At 50.1% G+C, this 17,750-nt stretch overlaps 1 protein-coding gene across 4 annotated transcripts in view; it reads left to right on the top strand.

The window, feature by feature from the left end:
- The window catches only part of SEMA4D (semaphorin 4D), a 104,965-nt gene extending 88,352 nt beyond the window's left edge, over nucleotides 1-16,613 (top strand). For 3 of the 4 annotated variants that reach the window (XM_039852175.1, XM_039852176.1, XM_039852177.1), the window contains exon 15: nucleotides 252-2,554. In XM_039852175.1, the coding sequence (XP_039708109.1) occupies nucleotides 252-1,159 (908 nt within the window). In that variant the 3' untranslated portion in view covers nucleotides 1,160-2,554. Of the gene's footprint in view, nucleotides 1-251; nucleotides 2,555-2,782; nucleotides 2,993-11,239; nucleotides 11,450-14,830; nucleotides 14,929-15,617 lie in introns of those variants that run through there. The other variant, XM_039852178.1, reaches the window with a different exon arrangement.
- Nucleotides 16,614-17,750: the final 1,137 nt, after the last annotated feature.

The following is a 17,750-nucleotide window of genomic DNA, read 5'->3' as shown; positions in this document are numbered from 1 at the left end:
CAGGGTGCAAAACGGGATTTCTGCTGCTGAGAGGTGCTTCTGATTTCTTTGTCCCTGTAGGCTGCCATCCAGGGCTCATCTTTGCTTTTTGGTCTCGCATGTCTTTTATTTCTTTAGTTGTTCTGGAAGATTCCATGTTGCTCCAGTGGGTGAAATTCTTGTGTCTTCTTGTGCTTATTGACCTATTTTTAAAAGAAGTTAAGTAGCAAGCAGGGTTGTTGATGCTGTGCACATTTATTTTGATGTTCCAGATAAAATTAAGGAAAGTTTCCGGCAGCATTTTTTCAAGCATGGCAGTACAGCAGAACTCAAATGCTCCCAAAAGTCCAACCTGGCACGGGTGGTGTGGAAGTTCCAGAATGGTGTGCTCAAAGCCGAGAGCCCCAAGTACAGCCTGGTGGGCAGGAAGAACCTGCTCATCTTCAATCTGTCAGAAGGAGACAGTGGGGTGTACCAGTGCCTATCAGAGGAGAGGGTCAAGAACAAAACAGTCTTGCAGGTCGTGGCCAGGCACGTTTTGGAGGTCAAGACTGTCCCACGGGCCCCAGTGGCCTCCACCTCATCGGCCCCTCGGACAGAAGGTGGTAAGATTACCCCTGAAGCATCAGCAGGGCCCACCCAAGACTCCTCCCCCCAGACCCCAGCTGTTTGGGCCACCACACCTTCCAGCCTGGTGCCCACCAGCACATCCTGCGAACCAAAGATCGTTATCAACACAGTCCCTGAGGTCCACTCAGAGAAGACGCTGTATCTCAAGTCCAGTGACAACCGCCTCCTCATGTTCCTCTTCCTCTCATTCTTCATCCTCTGCCTCTGCCTCTTTTCCTACAACTGCTATAAGGGCTACCTGCCCGGACAGTGCCTGAAATTCCGCTCTGCCATGCTGCTGGGGAAGAAGCAGCCCACATCGGACTTCTCCGACTGCGAGCAGAGTGTGAAGGAGACACTGGTGGAACAAGGCAGCGTCTCCCAGCAGAATGGAGGGCAGCCGAGGCCGGCCCTGGACACCGGCTACGAGACAGAGCAGGATACCACGGCCAGCAGAGCGCCCACTGACAGGGAGGACTCACAGAGGATTGACGACCTGCCAGTCAGGGATAAGCCGTTCGACGTCAAGTGTGAGCTGAAGTTCGCCGACTCGGATGCGGATGGGGACTGAGGCGTCGGTCGCAGAAAAGTCTTTGTGTTCGCTGTGCAGTGATCTCGTCCTGTGCTGCGTAGGTAGCCCGTTGTCCACAAACCTTAGTCTTCTGTGTCTTTTTTCTTCCGTCGAGCTTGTGATTTGGTTTCTCTTTGTCCTTTCGGAACACGGCGAACATCACACCCGGGCTCCCTCTATCGGTTGGAGAGCTGTGAGATGTACCTGCAGGTGGTGTCTCACCTGAGCCCTCCCTTGTGGTGGGGAGATGGCTGGACTGCCACTGGCCTGGGAAGAGTTGTACCTTGAGTGTCCCCTCCTCATAGCAGCCACTGAAAGATAATTTAATTCCAGATTGGAAATGACGTTTTAGTTTATCAGATTGGTAACTTATCGCCTGTTGTCCAGATTGGCACGAAGCTTTTCTTCCATGTAATTATTTTTTAGGACTTTGTTTTCATTTTGTTGGAGTGTTAGCTCATTTATTTTTTACTAAAGCAGATGTTTTAATATTTAGGAGATGTACCTCTTCTAGATTTTGTTGTATATTAGGATAGATAAGATATGGCTTACGTTGCTTAAGATTCTCAGGGATAAACTTACTTTTGCTAAATGCGTTCTTTCTGCTTTTAGAAATGCAGACGAAGCTGTCTCTTGAGCACACTTACTTTTTAAAAAAAACAAAATTATTCCTTGAAGGAAGTGTTGTTTTCAGAGAGATTTTCTTTCTGTACTTTTTTTCCTTTTGTTTTAACTCTTTTGAAGAGAAGAAAGTATGGAGGGCTGTCCCAGGACCACTGGACAAGGTTTTGAGAGCAGGGCGGTGGCCCTGGTGGGCCCTCGGTGAAGCCGGGCTGACCCAGAGCTGAGGGGACGAGTGTTTCACAATCCATTGCCCACGGCCACTGGTCACAACCTCCTGTCCAGACAGATGGAACGTTCACCAAGGTTCTGGTCACCTGAACATCCTTTTTATTTTTTGTTTCCATCTCACACCTCTTACCAACCCAGACTTTCCACTTTGGCTGACCTGAGCCTTCCACAGCTGGAGGAGAGCTGGGCAGCAGGGCGGGGTGGGCCTGTGACCACAGCTGCCCACGGGTGCCTGGTGGCAGAGCTGCGTGGCCTGGTGCTGTCTTTAAGGAGCAGCGGGTGGTGCAGTTGCACATCGTTGACGTCACACTCCACCTTCTGCTGTCTAAACGCCCACAAGAGGAGACTTGTTTTCCGTGGCAAAGAGCAATAAACTCTGGATTTTTGTGTGCCTATGTGGACAGTCTCATCTTCCAGCATGATAGGACTCTATTGTTTTGGTGTAAACATTTGTGTTTTATAAGATTTATTTTGTTTTTATTTTTCTACTTTGACTTGTATACATTTGGAAAATAACCGAATAAACGTGAAGCTTATATCCTTGCTGTGGGCATGTGCTTTGCTGCGGCCATGGGCCCTCCTCTCACCCTCTCGCTTGATGTGACAGGTGGAGCCAGATTTCCTGCCTTCTCCGTGCACGGTCTAAGGAGGGGGCCGGGACAGCCCCCGGTCCTTTTCTTTTCCTGAGCTTGTTTCTCTTTTCTGCATGCAGTGTGTTCCTAATGACTTCTGCCTCAGTGCCCTTTCTCTTTTCTGTCCTCTGTCTCGCAGCCTCATCTCCTATGCCCTTCCCTCCTCCGGGGTCCTCCTCCCTGTCCTGTCTGGGCCCCGACTCATCTTCCTCTCCCCGAAGCCCCTGGCTGGCCTCAGGCTCAGGGCCTGACAGCCTCCCGAGGGTCACCTTGCTGCCGCCCTTCCTCAGCGACCAGGCCCAGCACGTGCATGCCCTGGGGACCTTCCACCTCTTCTGCCAGGCCACAGGTGAGCGGGGCATCTGTTCAGGTGGGGGGTGGGGGGTGGGGGGTGGAGGCTTTCCTCTCCCAACTCTGGCTTCCTGTATCCCTCGGTGATCCCCAGTGAAACTTAATAGTCTGACGCAATTTCTCTGGGAAGCAGGGGCCAGCCAGCTTTTTTCACACAGGCCAAATGTTAACTGTTTCAGGCTTTGCAGGCCATAGTTTCTGTCCCAACTGCTCAGCTCTGCCCTTGTGGCCTGAAAGCTGCCAGTGGGTTGGTGAGGTTGTGCAGCAATCAAATTGTATTTACAAATGCCGGCATCAGGCCAGGTGTGGCTTACCAGTCACTGATTTATAAGATTACTTCTATGTCTGTGAGTTTGATATATGTGGCATTTGGAGACTTCAAAAATAAACCTGAGCCTCCAGAATGGGACTTGCTTGGTGAAGTTTAAACGCAGAGAAGACCGTGAGTCTAGTGGACGCCCTTTGGACCTGGGAGGTGTTCACTGGAGAATGCTGGGATTGGGGCGTCAGGCAAACCCACCTTTCGAATGCATCGGGCTTCGAGCAGTACTTGGTGGTCTAGGTCTCCCCACATGTGGGCATCTATGTAGCCAAAGAGAAAACCACATTATAGCCCTGTCGGCTCCATCCTCTCCTGAGAGGGGAGGGATGACATTAATGAGGAAAAAAACAAATCATGTCTTTTTTCTTTTTTTGAGATTTTTAAACTGAGAAGCTGCTAAGAATGTCAAGCTGCTGTCTTTCTCCCTGTTGAGTTGGCTCACAAACCTTTGAACACCCTTTATCTGCCGCGAACTAGCATGTGTAGTTCCTAGTGGTTCTTCACAGGCCACAGGTAGTGGGCAGGGGAAGTTGCCTGAGAACAGGAGGTGGTGGAGCCGGAACTCCCAGGGGCAGGTCCATGTGGCCCTCGGTCTTTCCCGTGTGCTGGGACCAGGCCTGCGCACGGACCTCTGGATGCTGCTCCTAGGCCATGATTCTCTTGGGGAAGCACCCAGGAAGTGCTCCAGCCTCCCGAGCACACTGGGACCCTGCTCATTGGTGGGAAAGTGGGGAAGATGATGTTGAGTTCCCACGATGTGGCAGAGGCCCCGGGCCCCTGCAGGAGGACAGACGCAGGCAGACCATGTGGTCAGGAGCCATGCACTCTCAGGTGTGTGTTACCTGTTAACTGAGAAAACAGACTTCACAGCTGAATCAGAACAGAAGCTGCTCAGGGTATTTCGAACATGGGGAGTTCAGTGCAGGATTTTAGTTACAAAGGTGATGGAAGGGCTGGGGGCAGAAGGGAGGTAAGGATCCCTGAAACGTGACTGCAGCCAGCTACCACTGGGCAGGGGGAGTAGGGTCACTCAGAGCCGTCCTTGCCGCCCCTTGCGGCCACACCAACTTCACTTCATTCACTAATGCCAAGGTGCTTCAAGAAGCCTCCCGCCTGTCTTCTGCCAGTGGTTCCATGGCGGGACCAAGTGGAAAGCGGAAGGCCAAAGATAGGGAATCTTAGCTTCAGGCCTTGCAGCCCAAGCAGGAGCGGTGGACAGAGGGCAGTTTCTATTCAGGGTCAAGGCTGCCCTTGGGCCTGAGGCTCTACATTTACCCAAGCCAACTCAGGGCTGTCAACGCACAAAATACATACGGTATACTTCACACACCCTGTATGCACATGCCGCACACACCACACACTGCACACACACATAAACCCCATAACACACCATGTACCATACACACATACACCACACACACATGCCACAGATAAATGACACACAGACACCCCACATCTGGGACCTTTTGAGCATCCTGGAGGTGGTGTGCTCTTTGAGCCCCTCAGGCAGAAGCTGTTGGTGTCTGGGAGGCATGTGGCTCCAGCTTCCCCTGAAGCCTTGTTCCCACTCTACTCTCTACAAAGACCCCCTTTCATTTCTGCTCCTTTCAGCAGGTAACAGCTTACTCTCAGGGACCTCACTGATGGACCTTCAAAGAAATGTTCCTCAACCAGGCGATTGCACATCCCCCCAGGAAACCTGCAGGTCCTATAGGCATCCTGCCGTTGAGAGACCAGACGAGAGCAGGTCCCTGTCTGAGCCCCTGTGCAGGCTGCATCCCCAGCCGCCCTGCCATAGCCACCAGCATTGGGCGCCCCCGGTGACACATCCATTCTAAGCATGCGTTGCCCTTTTCCCCTAAATCTAGCCCACGAGCCAGCACTACTAGTTCACTGTGCAATGTGGGCGTTCAGGTAGATGGTGATTAAAATGGCAGCGCTGGCCATCTCCTGTCTTGCGTCTTAGAAAGTGGTGGGACTAAAGGCCAAGTCTCTTCAGGCTGTAGCCTGCACAACGTTGGCTTATGCTTCTGGCGCCGAGGTGCCTCCCTTTCCAGGTTTCTCCCTGTGAAGTCCCATTGTGGTCTCAGGCCTGTGTGTCATGATAGAGATGGGTTTATGAAACTGTGTCCTAGTGGCTCAGGCTTTGGCCCAACTAAGGCCAGGTTGACTTCTGGTGGGCACAGCCTCAGAGCTTGGTGACTCTGAGAGGCTTCTCAGCTCACCATCTTCCTTCTATCTCCTGACCTCAGCAGAGTATGTGTGTGCATGTGCATCTCTGTGTGTGTACATGCCTGTATATGTGTGTACGTGCCTCTATGTGTGTGTGCAATTGTGTGTTTCTTTTTGGTCCAGAGCACCTTGAGCGTTGCACTCTGGCCACATCTCCATTTCCAGATTCAGGCCTGAGTGTAGCAGGAAGAACTCTGGGTTCCGGAGCTGTTGTCCCAATTGCACACTGCTTTCCATCTAGAAGGGACCTATGCATTACAGAGAGTTAGGAGAATATTGACAAAGGAGAGAAAGGCAGTCCTGAGCTGAAAAAATTAAGTGAGCATTCAGTCATGCTGTACTTTTCTAAAATAATGAATCCACACTCCTTGTCACAAAATTAGAATCGTACAGATAAGCAATGAAATAATCCCATTGTCCGCACGTAAGCGCACATAGCTTTATTTTGGCATATAAATGCAGACACATAGGTAATAGCAATTGATGGTGATGTGTCCTTACCCACGCATATACAAATCATGCACTTGCATATGTGGGTATACACATATAATCTACATAATTTTTTTATGTTTATAATTTTTAAATAGATCTATGTAATTTTAACAACAGTGGAGTCTTTCTCTACCCTGTGGCCCCTGCCCTTGTCCCTTATATGACTCTGTCAGAGCTAGACATGTGTCATTTTTAAAACTAAGAATGGACCTCCTATGCTTTAGGTAACATTTGGATATTCAGGTTTGGATGGCCTTTTAAGTTTATGTTTTAACTACAGCATTAGCAATCGGAGCCCTTTATCAGGGTTAGAGGGGCAGTAGAGAGAGGCCTGGGTTTCAAAGGGGTCCTGGTCCCCAGCTCCTGCAGTGACTGTTGGTGCAAGTATGTGTGTGTCGGAGCTAAAAGGCCAAGGCCAAGCTATGGAGTTAGTTGACCCTTGAGTTGGTCATTTTCCAGAAAGGGTTACCCTTCCACTTCGGGGAGAAGTGACCCATTCCGTTGCTGCAGTCCCAATGCTTCGTGCTTGATGAGGTGGTTTTACCAGAAGCTGCATCTCTCTCTGTTGTGTGATAATCTGCATGCCTTTACAACAGAGTGGTGCTGTCTCGTGGTTTCTGGAAGTCTCCTTTTTGCAGGAGAGTCATCCACAGAAGGGAATCCCCCACCCCCTGTGAAGCTGGGGGACCACACAGGCACCTCCTTGCACTTCCCCACAACATTGCAAAGCACCTTTTGCCATATATAGCTTCAGTAATGAGGACCTGGGCATCTGGGGACTTACTTTTTAACTGATCACAGGGCACCAGCAGCTCTGTGACAGGCTTGAGACATCTTGAGGAGAAAAGCCAACCAAATCAGGCTGCTGGAGACCCTGGAAAACTTTTTTCTTCCCAGCTGGGCCTGCCTGATCTCTGTGCCATGTGGACTCTGGGCCCTTCATGGGAATGCCTGGTCCTGAGGATCTATTGTGAGTGTCCTTGGTACATGCAATCTAGGGTGCTCCGAGAACAGCTCTCCAGGGGTGTGCCCAGGTTCCTAGCTGCTGGCAGGACCCTGGGCATGAGCATGGGAGGTAGGTTTTCCCACTAGCAGCTGGCCCTGGGGTCAGAATAGGCCACATGCACAGGACTCCTGGAGAAGGCTTTGTCTGTGTGGAGCTGCACAGATGGTAGTGGGGGTACCCGGTGGAGATATGGCCTAAGCACTTGGGGTGGATCCCATCACACTTCCCCCCAAATTGGGGTTCTTTGGATCCTACCTCCAGATGGTTTATCCTCCCCCTAGGGGGGAGGCCATTGCTCCCAGGGCTTCTGGTTTTGTCACTAAGTGAAATAAGCTCTGCACCAGTGCTCTCCTTAGGTGATGTGGAGTGGGGTAGAGCAGAACGGAGCCAACAGCCCCTGCCCCATGCCAACCCTGTGGTGGGTGCTGAGAGCTGAGACTCTTGCCAGCCCCACCCCACAGAGGCTGGCCCTGGGTGGCTATGGGGGACAGGCCCAGTGTTTTGAATTTCAGAGGAGCCCTCTGGTATAGAGGGGTTTGGGCTGCTGTCTGGCTCCGACTGATGTCACAGTGTGGTGACCCTGCTGACTGGTTTTAACTTTCACTTTCCCTCTCTCCTTAATTTCCTCTGCATTCAGAATGAGTTGGATAGCTTTTAAAAAGAATAAGTGGAACGTAAGTACTTTTTTTAAAAAAAAATTTTAATGTTTTACTATGGTTAAATATACATTTAAAGGATATTTAATGATGTGTAAGAATATTCTCATGATAGAAGTGCATGTGTTAAATGTTTTTCATACTGTTTGTGCCCCAGGAGCTGTGGTCTTGGGGAATTTTGCTCCTGAGAGATCCTATAAAAGAGGTCAAATATGTGGTGACAGAAAGAAGAAATCTAACTATGGGCAGTGAACATACAATGCAAAATATATATGACTTACTGATAAATTGTATACTTGAAACCTAACAGGATTTCGTTAACCAATGTCACCATAGTAAAATAACAGTAATAATAATGATAAAAAGAAAGTCCTAGCCCATGTGCTTGGGGTGGCAAATCGACTCCCAGCTCAAGCCACCCAGATTTTGTGTCCCACAGTTGGTCATAAGAACCTTCCAAAAGCTGCTATGACCCTCTGGGTGGCTCCAGGCCAGTGGGTCTCGGTGCCTGTCCCCATTGGGCAGTGCAATGGAGAGGAAGGAGACTGGGTCTTTTTAGAACTGACTCTCGTGTCCATTCAAAGAAAAGTCTCATGTTCTCGATCATGCCTCAAGAGAATCAGTTTTTAAAGTTAGAATCCATCGAGATGCCTGGCAGCCAGGGAACAACCAAGCAGAGTGTGGTGTTGTGAGGTACATTCCTCAGTCATGGGACCATCTGTGCCTGAGCAGTGGGCATCTAGTAGGAGTGTGTAAATACAGGCGTGTGTCTATGTGAACATACGTATGTGCACAGGTAGGTAGGTAAATACGTATGTTCACATACATATGTGTCTGTGCATATCTTTGTATGTATAGAAAGAGTTATATATGGGCAGAGTATAAAACTACAACAAATTGTAGAGTGACAGAATAAAAAAAATTAAAATCCTGCACAGAAAACAAGTAAACAAACCTGGGAGGGCTTGTCCACTAGGCCAGGATAGCCAGTGGACTGTGCAAAGCACTTTTGAACAACTTTCAGAATTTCCTTCAGTCTGTGGTGCATTTCTCTCTTTCAAGATAGAATTTTATTTTTATTACAAAAGCACTATTTGTTATATTGAGTTTAGAAACTCCAGGAAAGCATAAAGAGCAAGATTTAAACAACCTAAAATTAAACAATTTAAAGGTAGCCACCAATAGCATTATGGCTGTCTTCAGGCCTTCTTTTTGTGTATATATATGAATGTGCCTACACACACATACATACATATTTACACATACGTGTACATATGTGTACACACACAGGCACTTATATTTTTAATTGAACATAATATTCTTAGTGCGTTTCTGTTGCTAAATCTTTTTTTAAAATATAATTCCTAATGGATGACAACACAGTGGCTGTCACATCATTTATGGGACCCTTCCTGGCCATTTTCCAACTTCTCCCTCACAGACACAGCATTGGTGCTTCTCCGTAGGGTCTGGTCATTGCCTCAGGAGTCATTCTCAGGACGTCTGGTTCAAGGGTCTGACCTTCCCTTGAGAGGAAGTTTCTTTGAGGGTCCCCAACAAGGAGACTGGATAGGCGTGAAGAGGTGCCACGTTGGTCATGCAGGAACCCAGTGGTGCTGAGAATCCATCGAAAGTAATCTTAGTTAAAAAAACCTCTCTTTCTAAAAGGCCAGAGACGTGACAGAGAAATCTCTCTGACCACCACCTTGCCCTCCCAAGATGGTGTGCGGGGCCTCCTCCACCTGTTACCCTGGGCCTGGCAGTGCACACACTCCCACACATTCACACACCCAAATGCCTGTTGCTGTTTGTGCTGGTTTATTAATCCCTCAGCTCTATAATTTGTTTTTTTCTGCTCAGTGGACTCCAGCCACAGGTAGGCAGATATGGTTTTTCCTTCTACTGCTGACCATCCTCCATGATGCCACGTTTTATTTCATCCTTCCCCAGTTGGTGGGCATCTAAGCAGAATCTAGCATTTAAAGACCCAGTCTCAGGCGGTGTGATGATCAGGCAGAGCTGCTCTGAACCAGGTCAGCCCCACATCCCACTTGCCTGTATGGGTGGAGTCCACATGGAGTAGTAGGCATTTGTCAGAGAGCCAGGTCCTAGGCAAGGAGGCTGAAGGGTGTCCCCTGGTCCACACTGTTGGCTTGTCCACCTGGCACAGGTGAGCGAGGAAGCAGCAGGGTGGGCTAGTGGGGCCTGGCCCCGGCCCCCAGTGCTGTGGCTTGGAGCAGCAGGGACAGAGAGGCCCACACGTCACCCAGTCTGCATCACTTCTCTCATCCAGCAGTGACTGGCCTGGGATTCTGGGGGCAGATTGGGCTGCTATACCCACCTAGGGCCTGGCCCGGCCTTTGCTGCTGTTCACTGCCGTCCCAGCACAGCGAGTCTGCACACACCCCAGGGAGCCCAGTGGTGCTCAGAGGGGCTATTTCCATTCTACTTCAGCCCTTTCTTCAGCTGACTCGAGTGGAAACTAGTGTGTACACACACCACAGTGGAGGTATCCTTGCGCATTTGTCCTTCAATAAGGGATGGGGGTTGGGCCTGTGGCAGCACAGCCCCTGGACCCCAGGCTGAAGCCTGAAACCCACAGACTTGTCCAGCCACACTTTGCAGCTGAGGAAGGTGGCCCCAGCAGGCTGCTTCCGGTGCTGGGACCAGAGCCCAGGTCTTGTTCCTGGCTCTCCATGAACTGTTCTTCATGACCCACCAATTCTCCCCTCAGCTGGGCTGGAAGCTCGTCCCTAGTCCCAGATGAGGCAAGAAGCCCGGTGTATGTACTGTGCTCCTGGCCCAAGTCTGGCTCAGCAGGGTCCAGGGCCGGGAGTGGAAGAAAGGTGCTGGGGCCCGTTCTCCACTCTCCTCCAAGTCCTTCCTTCCATAGGACAGGCCCTCAGTGCTTCTCAGTTCCCTGGCACCCATCCTCTGGCTCACCAGCAGCTCCTGGGGGTAGTCGTACTCTTTCTGCTTGACAAGGCCCATCCCAGCACCATCAAAGGCAGAAGCTCTGGCCACTTGGTGCAGTGAGGAGAGTATGTGTGGCCCTCAGGAGGCAAAGCCTTTGGCTGAAGGCAGTGGCAGAAGGGCCAGGGTGGGCAGAGGAAGTTCCCAGGCCCAGAACCCCCCACAGAATAGACGCCCACGCCCAGAGCATTGCCAGCAGTCATTCCACCCAAGAAAGGGGTACAGCCCCTAAGCGCGTGTTTTGGAGACACAGCCATGTAGGTGCGCTTTGAGAAAGGTATCAGAGTGAGGCCAAGGAGCAGGGCCCATGGGGCAGTGAGGGCACTGAGATGTATGCCCATTTCTCCCAGCATCACTGGGGACCAGAGTGGGAACCTCCTCCAGGCTTCCTTCAGGGGCAGGGCAGGGAGTGACCTGAATGCTGTTCTGTCACTTCAGGTCCAGCTGGGACAATGGAAGCCCCCAATCTGGGCAGCCCCCTGCCCCAACCCCTGTGCCAGAAGGTTCCTGTGGGTCCTCACAGGGTCCTGGGACATGGGGTGGAGCTTGTCTGTGTATCCCCAGGTCCTGCAGATGTTCGCTTTGTCTGGGAGAAGAATGGGCGTGAACTGGAGACGTGTGTTCCTGCGCAGACCCATGCACTACCCAATGGCAGGGCCCACACGCTCAGCTGGCTGCGGGACGCCATCCGTGAGAGCGCCGAGTACCGCTGCTCTGTCCTCTCGTCCGCAGGGAGCCAGACCTCCCAAGTGCGGGTCACCGTGATGAGACCTGGTAAGCAGTGCCTCCCACCCCCGCCCCTACTGCAGCCCTTCTAGGCCACAAGTTTTCACTGTTTAATCTGTGTCTCCGACAGTGGGCCGGTGTGGTGACATTTCAGTCTGGCTTTCACTAAGAAAGATGGCAGTTCATTTTCACCATCTGCCTCCCCAGTGCATGGATGTGTGCACACACACATCCCCATCTCCCATCTTCTCAGAGTGTGCATGACATCATTGAGATGGCTGAGCCCCATGGGGCTGTTGTGTTGGCTCTTCCTGTACTTTTGTTTCCCACATAGGTACCACTGTGCTGAGCTCCATCTGCTTGGCTCTTAGTTATTATTTCCACACCAGACTCTGTGGTTGTCTTAAGTCCCTGATCAATGCAGACATACTGGCGTCCTGCCCTTAGCCTCCCAGAACCTCTGTACCAGGAGTTAAGTGCTACCCTGGGCTTGTGCCTGAAAGCTGGAGGTTCCATTCCTGTGACAGTGGACTATGTGCTGTATGTCCCAGGCACACTTTCATTTTTCTGTGAAGTGTGTCCTCCAGCCCACCTCAGGGCATTTGGGAAGTCAGTGTTTCCGGGCCTGTGTCTTTTCTCTGTCTTCACACTTCAGGTAAGAGTTTGGCCATGCAGACAATTCTGGCCTGGAAACCATTTCCCTAGTGTCCGAAGGCTCACTCCCCTAACCTCTGGCTCCCAAAACCTTGCCTGTGACTTTTTATGACCACTGTCTTCTTGAGCACTGCGCATGTTCACGGTGTCTTGGAGTTTTCATGCCTGGTGGGGACGTTACATGTGGAAGCCCCCGCCCTTCAACTCTGGAAGGCTTTCTTGAACATTTGCTCACTCTTCTCCACTTCATATTCTGTTCTCTTTCTGAAACTATTTTCCAAGATGCTGAGCCACTTGGGCTGGCCCTCTACCCCTCCATCTTCTCTTTCTCATCTGTCATCTCTCTTCATGTTCCCTCTACTTCTGGTAACTTTTCTCAACTTTATCTTGCACACCTGTTACTGAGTTTTCATCTCACTTTTTTATTACTAAGAGCTTTGTATTCTGTTTGTCTCTCATTGCATTCTTTTCTTGTTTCAGAGATGCAGTATCCTCTCTTCACTCTCTGAGGAAAAGGATTTTTCCAGTTTCTTCTCTCTCCAACTTGCCTTTTTCTCTTGCTTTTTCCATCTTCTTTTCCCCTCCGAAATCTCGTGGACCTTGATTTTCTGCTTACATTTAAGAGAGGGATTCAAAGATCCCTTCTGCTGAGGCCCTTTCTACCCAAGGTGTGCTCTACAGACTGTTAGCAACTGCGTTACCTGAGAGATCGTTAGAAAGCTTGTTAGAAATGCAGAGTATCAGCCTCCCAGCCCCAGATCTGCTGAATTAAAAGTCCTGGGGGCAGGGGAACACCTTCTGTTAAGAAGTTCTCCAAGTGATTCCTGCATGCACCCAACATCAGACTAACCGGTCTGCCCAGCGCCTCTCCACTCTCTTATGAGTTGTAGTCCCCTGGGAGCATCTGGCTGCAGCTACTGGAACAGCAGGTCCTCCAGGGGTTAGGTTGGGCTGTCAGTGGGGACTTAGGTTGGGCCGGAGGACAGGACTTCATCATTTAGTACAGAAATGCTCTCTGAACCTGTCAGTTTTCAGTGCAGACTCTGCCCTCAGCAATACCTGCCTGAGACACCCTGTCCTGTGCTCTCTTGAGATGATCAGTTTCTTCTGGTGCAAGGGAGGGAGCTTCCCTGGCTGGGTGGAGTGGGAAAGGGCCCTGGGGCACATGTGCCCACTTTCAACAGCCTTCGAAGTAAGCTGCTTGTTAACACCCGGGTTCCAGGCTTTTCTGTGAGGCTGCTCCTTGGTTTCCCAATTACCAGCCTAGGATTCAGCTTTCCTGGGTCTTCTGAGGCAGTTTCCATTGGTAATTCTGCTCTTCAATGCCCACATTTTTGCTATTTCCTTTCCTGTTCTTGGAGGGAGAAGAAACGGAAGAGGGAAAGAGAGAGGGAGAGGGAGAATGTATTTAAGTGGTCCCTTTCTGTCATTTTAGTGGGGAGTTGGGAAAGGAAAAAATAATTGCAATATTCACTCCCACCCAGAACACCTCTATTCTTTTCATTTCTGTAAAATGTCCCGTCTGTTGCTGTCAGAATGAAATGGAACAATTGTTTAAATATGATGTACAAATTGTGAATGCTGCTGTCAGCAAATCACTATGTAGTAACAGCCAGAGAGCCAACTTTTACCTCATATAATTCAGTTAACTGTCTTAGGAAGTAGGAACAGTTATCCCCAGTTGTATGAAGAAGGTTAAGTGACTTACGCAAAATCATACTGCTCCCCAGCCAGTATGGAACAGGACCTGACTTTGGTGGTGGGCAATTTTATACACAAGTCACTACAGATAACAGACACAAAAGGCAGGAGAGGAGTTAAAAGGCATAACCACAGTGCAGACACCTCAGCATTTTATCCACCCACCTTGTTTATTGAAGGTGAAGGTGGTGGGGGACCAGGATAAGTTTAGGATGTGCTAGAAATTAAACGCTTCTCTCCAGATATGGGGGCTTGCCTGGTGTGCTGTGAGTCAGGAGTCCCTGCAGGGCCTTGCAGTTAAGGACCACTGGCCATGGGCCAGCTATATGGGTGCCATAATCCCTGGCCTGCTCAGGTCTGCTCAGAGTGTGAGCTCTGCTTCTTGTCTGAAGGGCTCAGGTTCTTGGACCCCGTTTCTGAAACTAGTGATGTGCTATTGCCCAAAGCTACAATGTAGTTCATTTTTGTGTTTACAAAGAAAAACTGTGGCTCAGGATTGTGCCTTTGGGACAGCCCTACCAGTAACTTGTCTTCATAATCCATAGGGCAGGTTTTGAGGAACAAATAGCAGGTGTAGTAATGTCCCCAGGATGCACATTGTCTGCTGGCCTGGGAGGCCACCAGCCCTGGTGAGACAGGCTGGTTTCTAAGCCTTAGCTCCTACCTCAGTGGAAGGGAAGAGAGGCCCCATCCACCTGAGGCCCCGGGTCCCTCCATCACCCCAAGAGGCATGGGAGGTTAGCCCTTCTCCCACCTGGACAGAAAGTGCCAAGGAGATATGGAAGACAGGACCAGTGTGCCTTGGGGAGCAGCTGCCACCAGAGCTAGTAACCTGGAAAAGGATGGGTGGGGAGCACTGACTGTAGAAGCCCCCATAGCCAGGAAGGTGAAGTCCCTTAGATAAATGCCTTACCTAAGACTACCCAGCTTCAGGCCTGGCTCAGACCAATTGTGGGACCTCACCGGGGGGACTGTCACCTACCACTCATTGGCTCACCTCAGTGGACAGTGGGCATCCAAGGTGCCACAAAGGCCTGTGAAGCTGAGACCTGGAGCCCTGCTTCTGTCTTGTAGAGGCAACACACCAGGAGAAATGGACCAGAGAGCTCGCTGCCTGGAGAGCTGTGGTTGGGGAGCATGACCGCACAATGAAGAGCTGGAGGAAGGCGTGGGTATGTGGCCCAAGGGTGGCCGCCCCTCTTTGGGGATTTTTCAGGGGCCCATCCTGCTAGTGTGGGGCCCTTACAGGAGACTGAAGTCAGATGTGACAAGAGAGCCTTGGGCTTGAAGGACAGGGCCAGCTGGTTCTTATTAGATGTGCCCCATGGCCACCCCCACTCCCTTGACAGAGCAGGAAACCCAGATGAGTGAGATGGTTGCTGGTGAGAGCAGTTGCTTTCAGCCTCAACACTTGGCTGGGTGTCTGCTGGGGGAGCCCTAGGAGTGGTGGGCAGACAGGTGAGCAGCACATCCCAGCATGGAGGCGGCACAAGCATTCTCAGGCAGGCCCACAGGCATCTGGCCCTGGGCTCCTTCTTGGGCACCACAAGGCCAGACCAGAGATTTATCACACGGAGTGGGCGGCTGTGACAATTCAAACCTGAGGCCTTACAGTGTTCTGGGTTAAAGGACTGCCCCATGTCCCTCCTTGTTGCCAGCAGGCTCTTTGTGACTCATCCTCCAAGCCTAGCCTCCCTGCAGGGTCCCCTCCTGAAGGTCCTCCTAGACCCCAAGGGGGAACACATAGGACAGGAGACTTGAGGCCTTTGACCACATCTGAGACAGTTTGCAGGCAAATGGGGAGAGAGAAGGAGAGGCCGGCCGTTTTGCCAGGAGTTCTAAGACCATATTGTTCTTTCAGGAAAGCTGTAACAAGGACAACTTTTAGCCACCAGGAGGCAGTACCGACCTGATGACACCAGCTGCACCCCACTGGAGAGTCTATGGCAGTGAGCTATCAACTCGCCTGCTCAGATGCAGCCTCAGGGCTGGGCATTGGAGAGCTCAGAGCCCCAACTGGACGTCTGTGACAGTAGTTGGAACTTTTTTTAAAAAAAATTAGATGCTTACATGTGACAGAGGGTTCATCTGGCAGAAGCAGGAAACCAAAACGGTTAATGGGCTGCAAACAGAAACTGGTTAAGACAGTGGCATGTGTGACGGCTCCTTTCCAGAGGCACTATTGTTATGCTCCACAGTTCACTCCTACGTGATGGGAGTAATTTCATGTTATATGAGTGGGCCACCCCCAGAACAGCCAATGGAGTCTGCACAGCCCCCTCCTGACTGGGACTTTACTGGTATAAATCAAGCCTGCTGCTTGTCTCCACCTTCAAACTCAGGCGCTTAACTCTAAGGTGCACAACTGTGGGGGAAAGGCGGGATTCCAAATAAAAAGAATTGTCTTGAACCTTGAATGACGCTGAGGCCCATGGTGGGAGCTGGCACATATTTGAGGTCATTGTGTTTAGTCCTCACTAATTTCAGGATAGTACTGTTTCATAAAGCTGTGCATACTATCCACTCGCAGTGTTGGCTGTGAGCACTAAGCTTGTCTGAGGCAGAAAAGCCAGCAACTCCTTGTGTACCTCTTCTGATGCCATGCCATATTCTGTACAATGGGGTGATCTGATGAAAGTATTGTTACACCTGCTTCTGAGTCGTTACCAAAGCTGAATCTCCAGAGCTTCCACCGCATGTACATAAAGTTGAAGGCCAAGGCCCAATGCTGCTCAGCTTGTACTTGTACACTTTCCTCCTGTTTGTGGAATGACAGTTCTTAATGGAACGCCAGCCTATCATAAAACTAAAACCTCTGTTAAAAATAAAGCTGAACTTCTCTTGTGATCCTAGCAAATGGATGTCTCCTCAGCCTCATGACCGCAGCCCGTGTCCAGATCCCTCCTCTGAGGCTGGATGAGTTTTCTAACAGCCTTCCTTTGAGTGCAGCACATATTTTTTGCCAGTTCCTTCCAGGATCCACTGCAAACAAGGCTTCCTGGGGATGACTGACCTTGGGGTTAGAGTCACCCCAATTCACGCCCTCGCTCCCTCTAACCTCCTGCCTTGTTGCCAGCCCATCCTGCCAGAGGACACCAATCCAGCTCATAGGCCATTACTCACCATGATGTAGATTTTTGTAAGACAGCCGTCAGCTCTCATGTGGTTCTTACATATGGTGCGGTTCCCACCCCTACAGATGCTGAGTGAACTGCTCTAAGTAAGGTTTGGGACCTTGGTGCTGTTCTCTCTAATTTCCCTTCAAGTCTGGAGATGTAAGAGCATTTTCATGCTCAACAAAACAATTAGACACTTCCAGTTATCATAACAGAAGTGTTCCGTTGGGAAATGTGGCTATGAAGTGAATTTGGATTCTTTGCACCATTAAGAAAAATAAAGGTAGAGCGTTCCAAGTCTGTTCAGTGAAATCTGTACTTGGGAGGTCCCAGCGCTGTCTGTTTCCTGAGGCACCATTGGCACAGTGTAGGTCACTATGCTGCTACCTGCGCAGTGGTGGCCTCAGCCAGGGCAATGGGGCATTAAGTCACATGAGATGTGAATGTGATGTAAAAGCCCACCTTCTCTGCTTCAGCTTTCTTCACCCTAGATTAGCTGAGCAAACACCATAGGGGCTCTGAACAGAGGAACTGCATTGCCAGCAGAGATTTTATTAATGATTCTTTATAATCATTTTGTATTTATTTTTGAAAATTTATTTTTCAATTACAATTAACATACACCAACAGTGCATGAGGGTCCCCTTTTCTCCACAACCTCTCCAACACTTGTTGCTTTTTAATTTATTAATGATAAGCATTCTGAAAGATGTGAGGTGATATTTCATTGTGGTCTTAATTTGCATTTCTGATGAGTAGTGATGTTGAATATCTTTTCATGTGTCTATTGCCATCTGTATGTCCTCTTCGAAGAAATGTCTATTCAGGTCCTCTGTCCATTTTTCAATTGGTTTGGATTTTTTTTGATATTAAGTTAT

This window comes from Pteropus medius, unplaced genomic scaffold (genome assembly GCF_902729225.1).
Source record: "Pteropus medius unplaced genomic scaffold, Ma_sr-lr_union100, whole genome shotgun sequence".
NCBI classification, from domain to species: Eukaryota; Metazoa; Chordata; class Mammalia; order Chiroptera; family Pteropodidae; genus Pteropus; species Pteropus medius.
The sequence above is the reverse complement of the archived record's forward strand: the minus strand, read 5'-3'. Positions and strand labels throughout refer to the sequence as shown.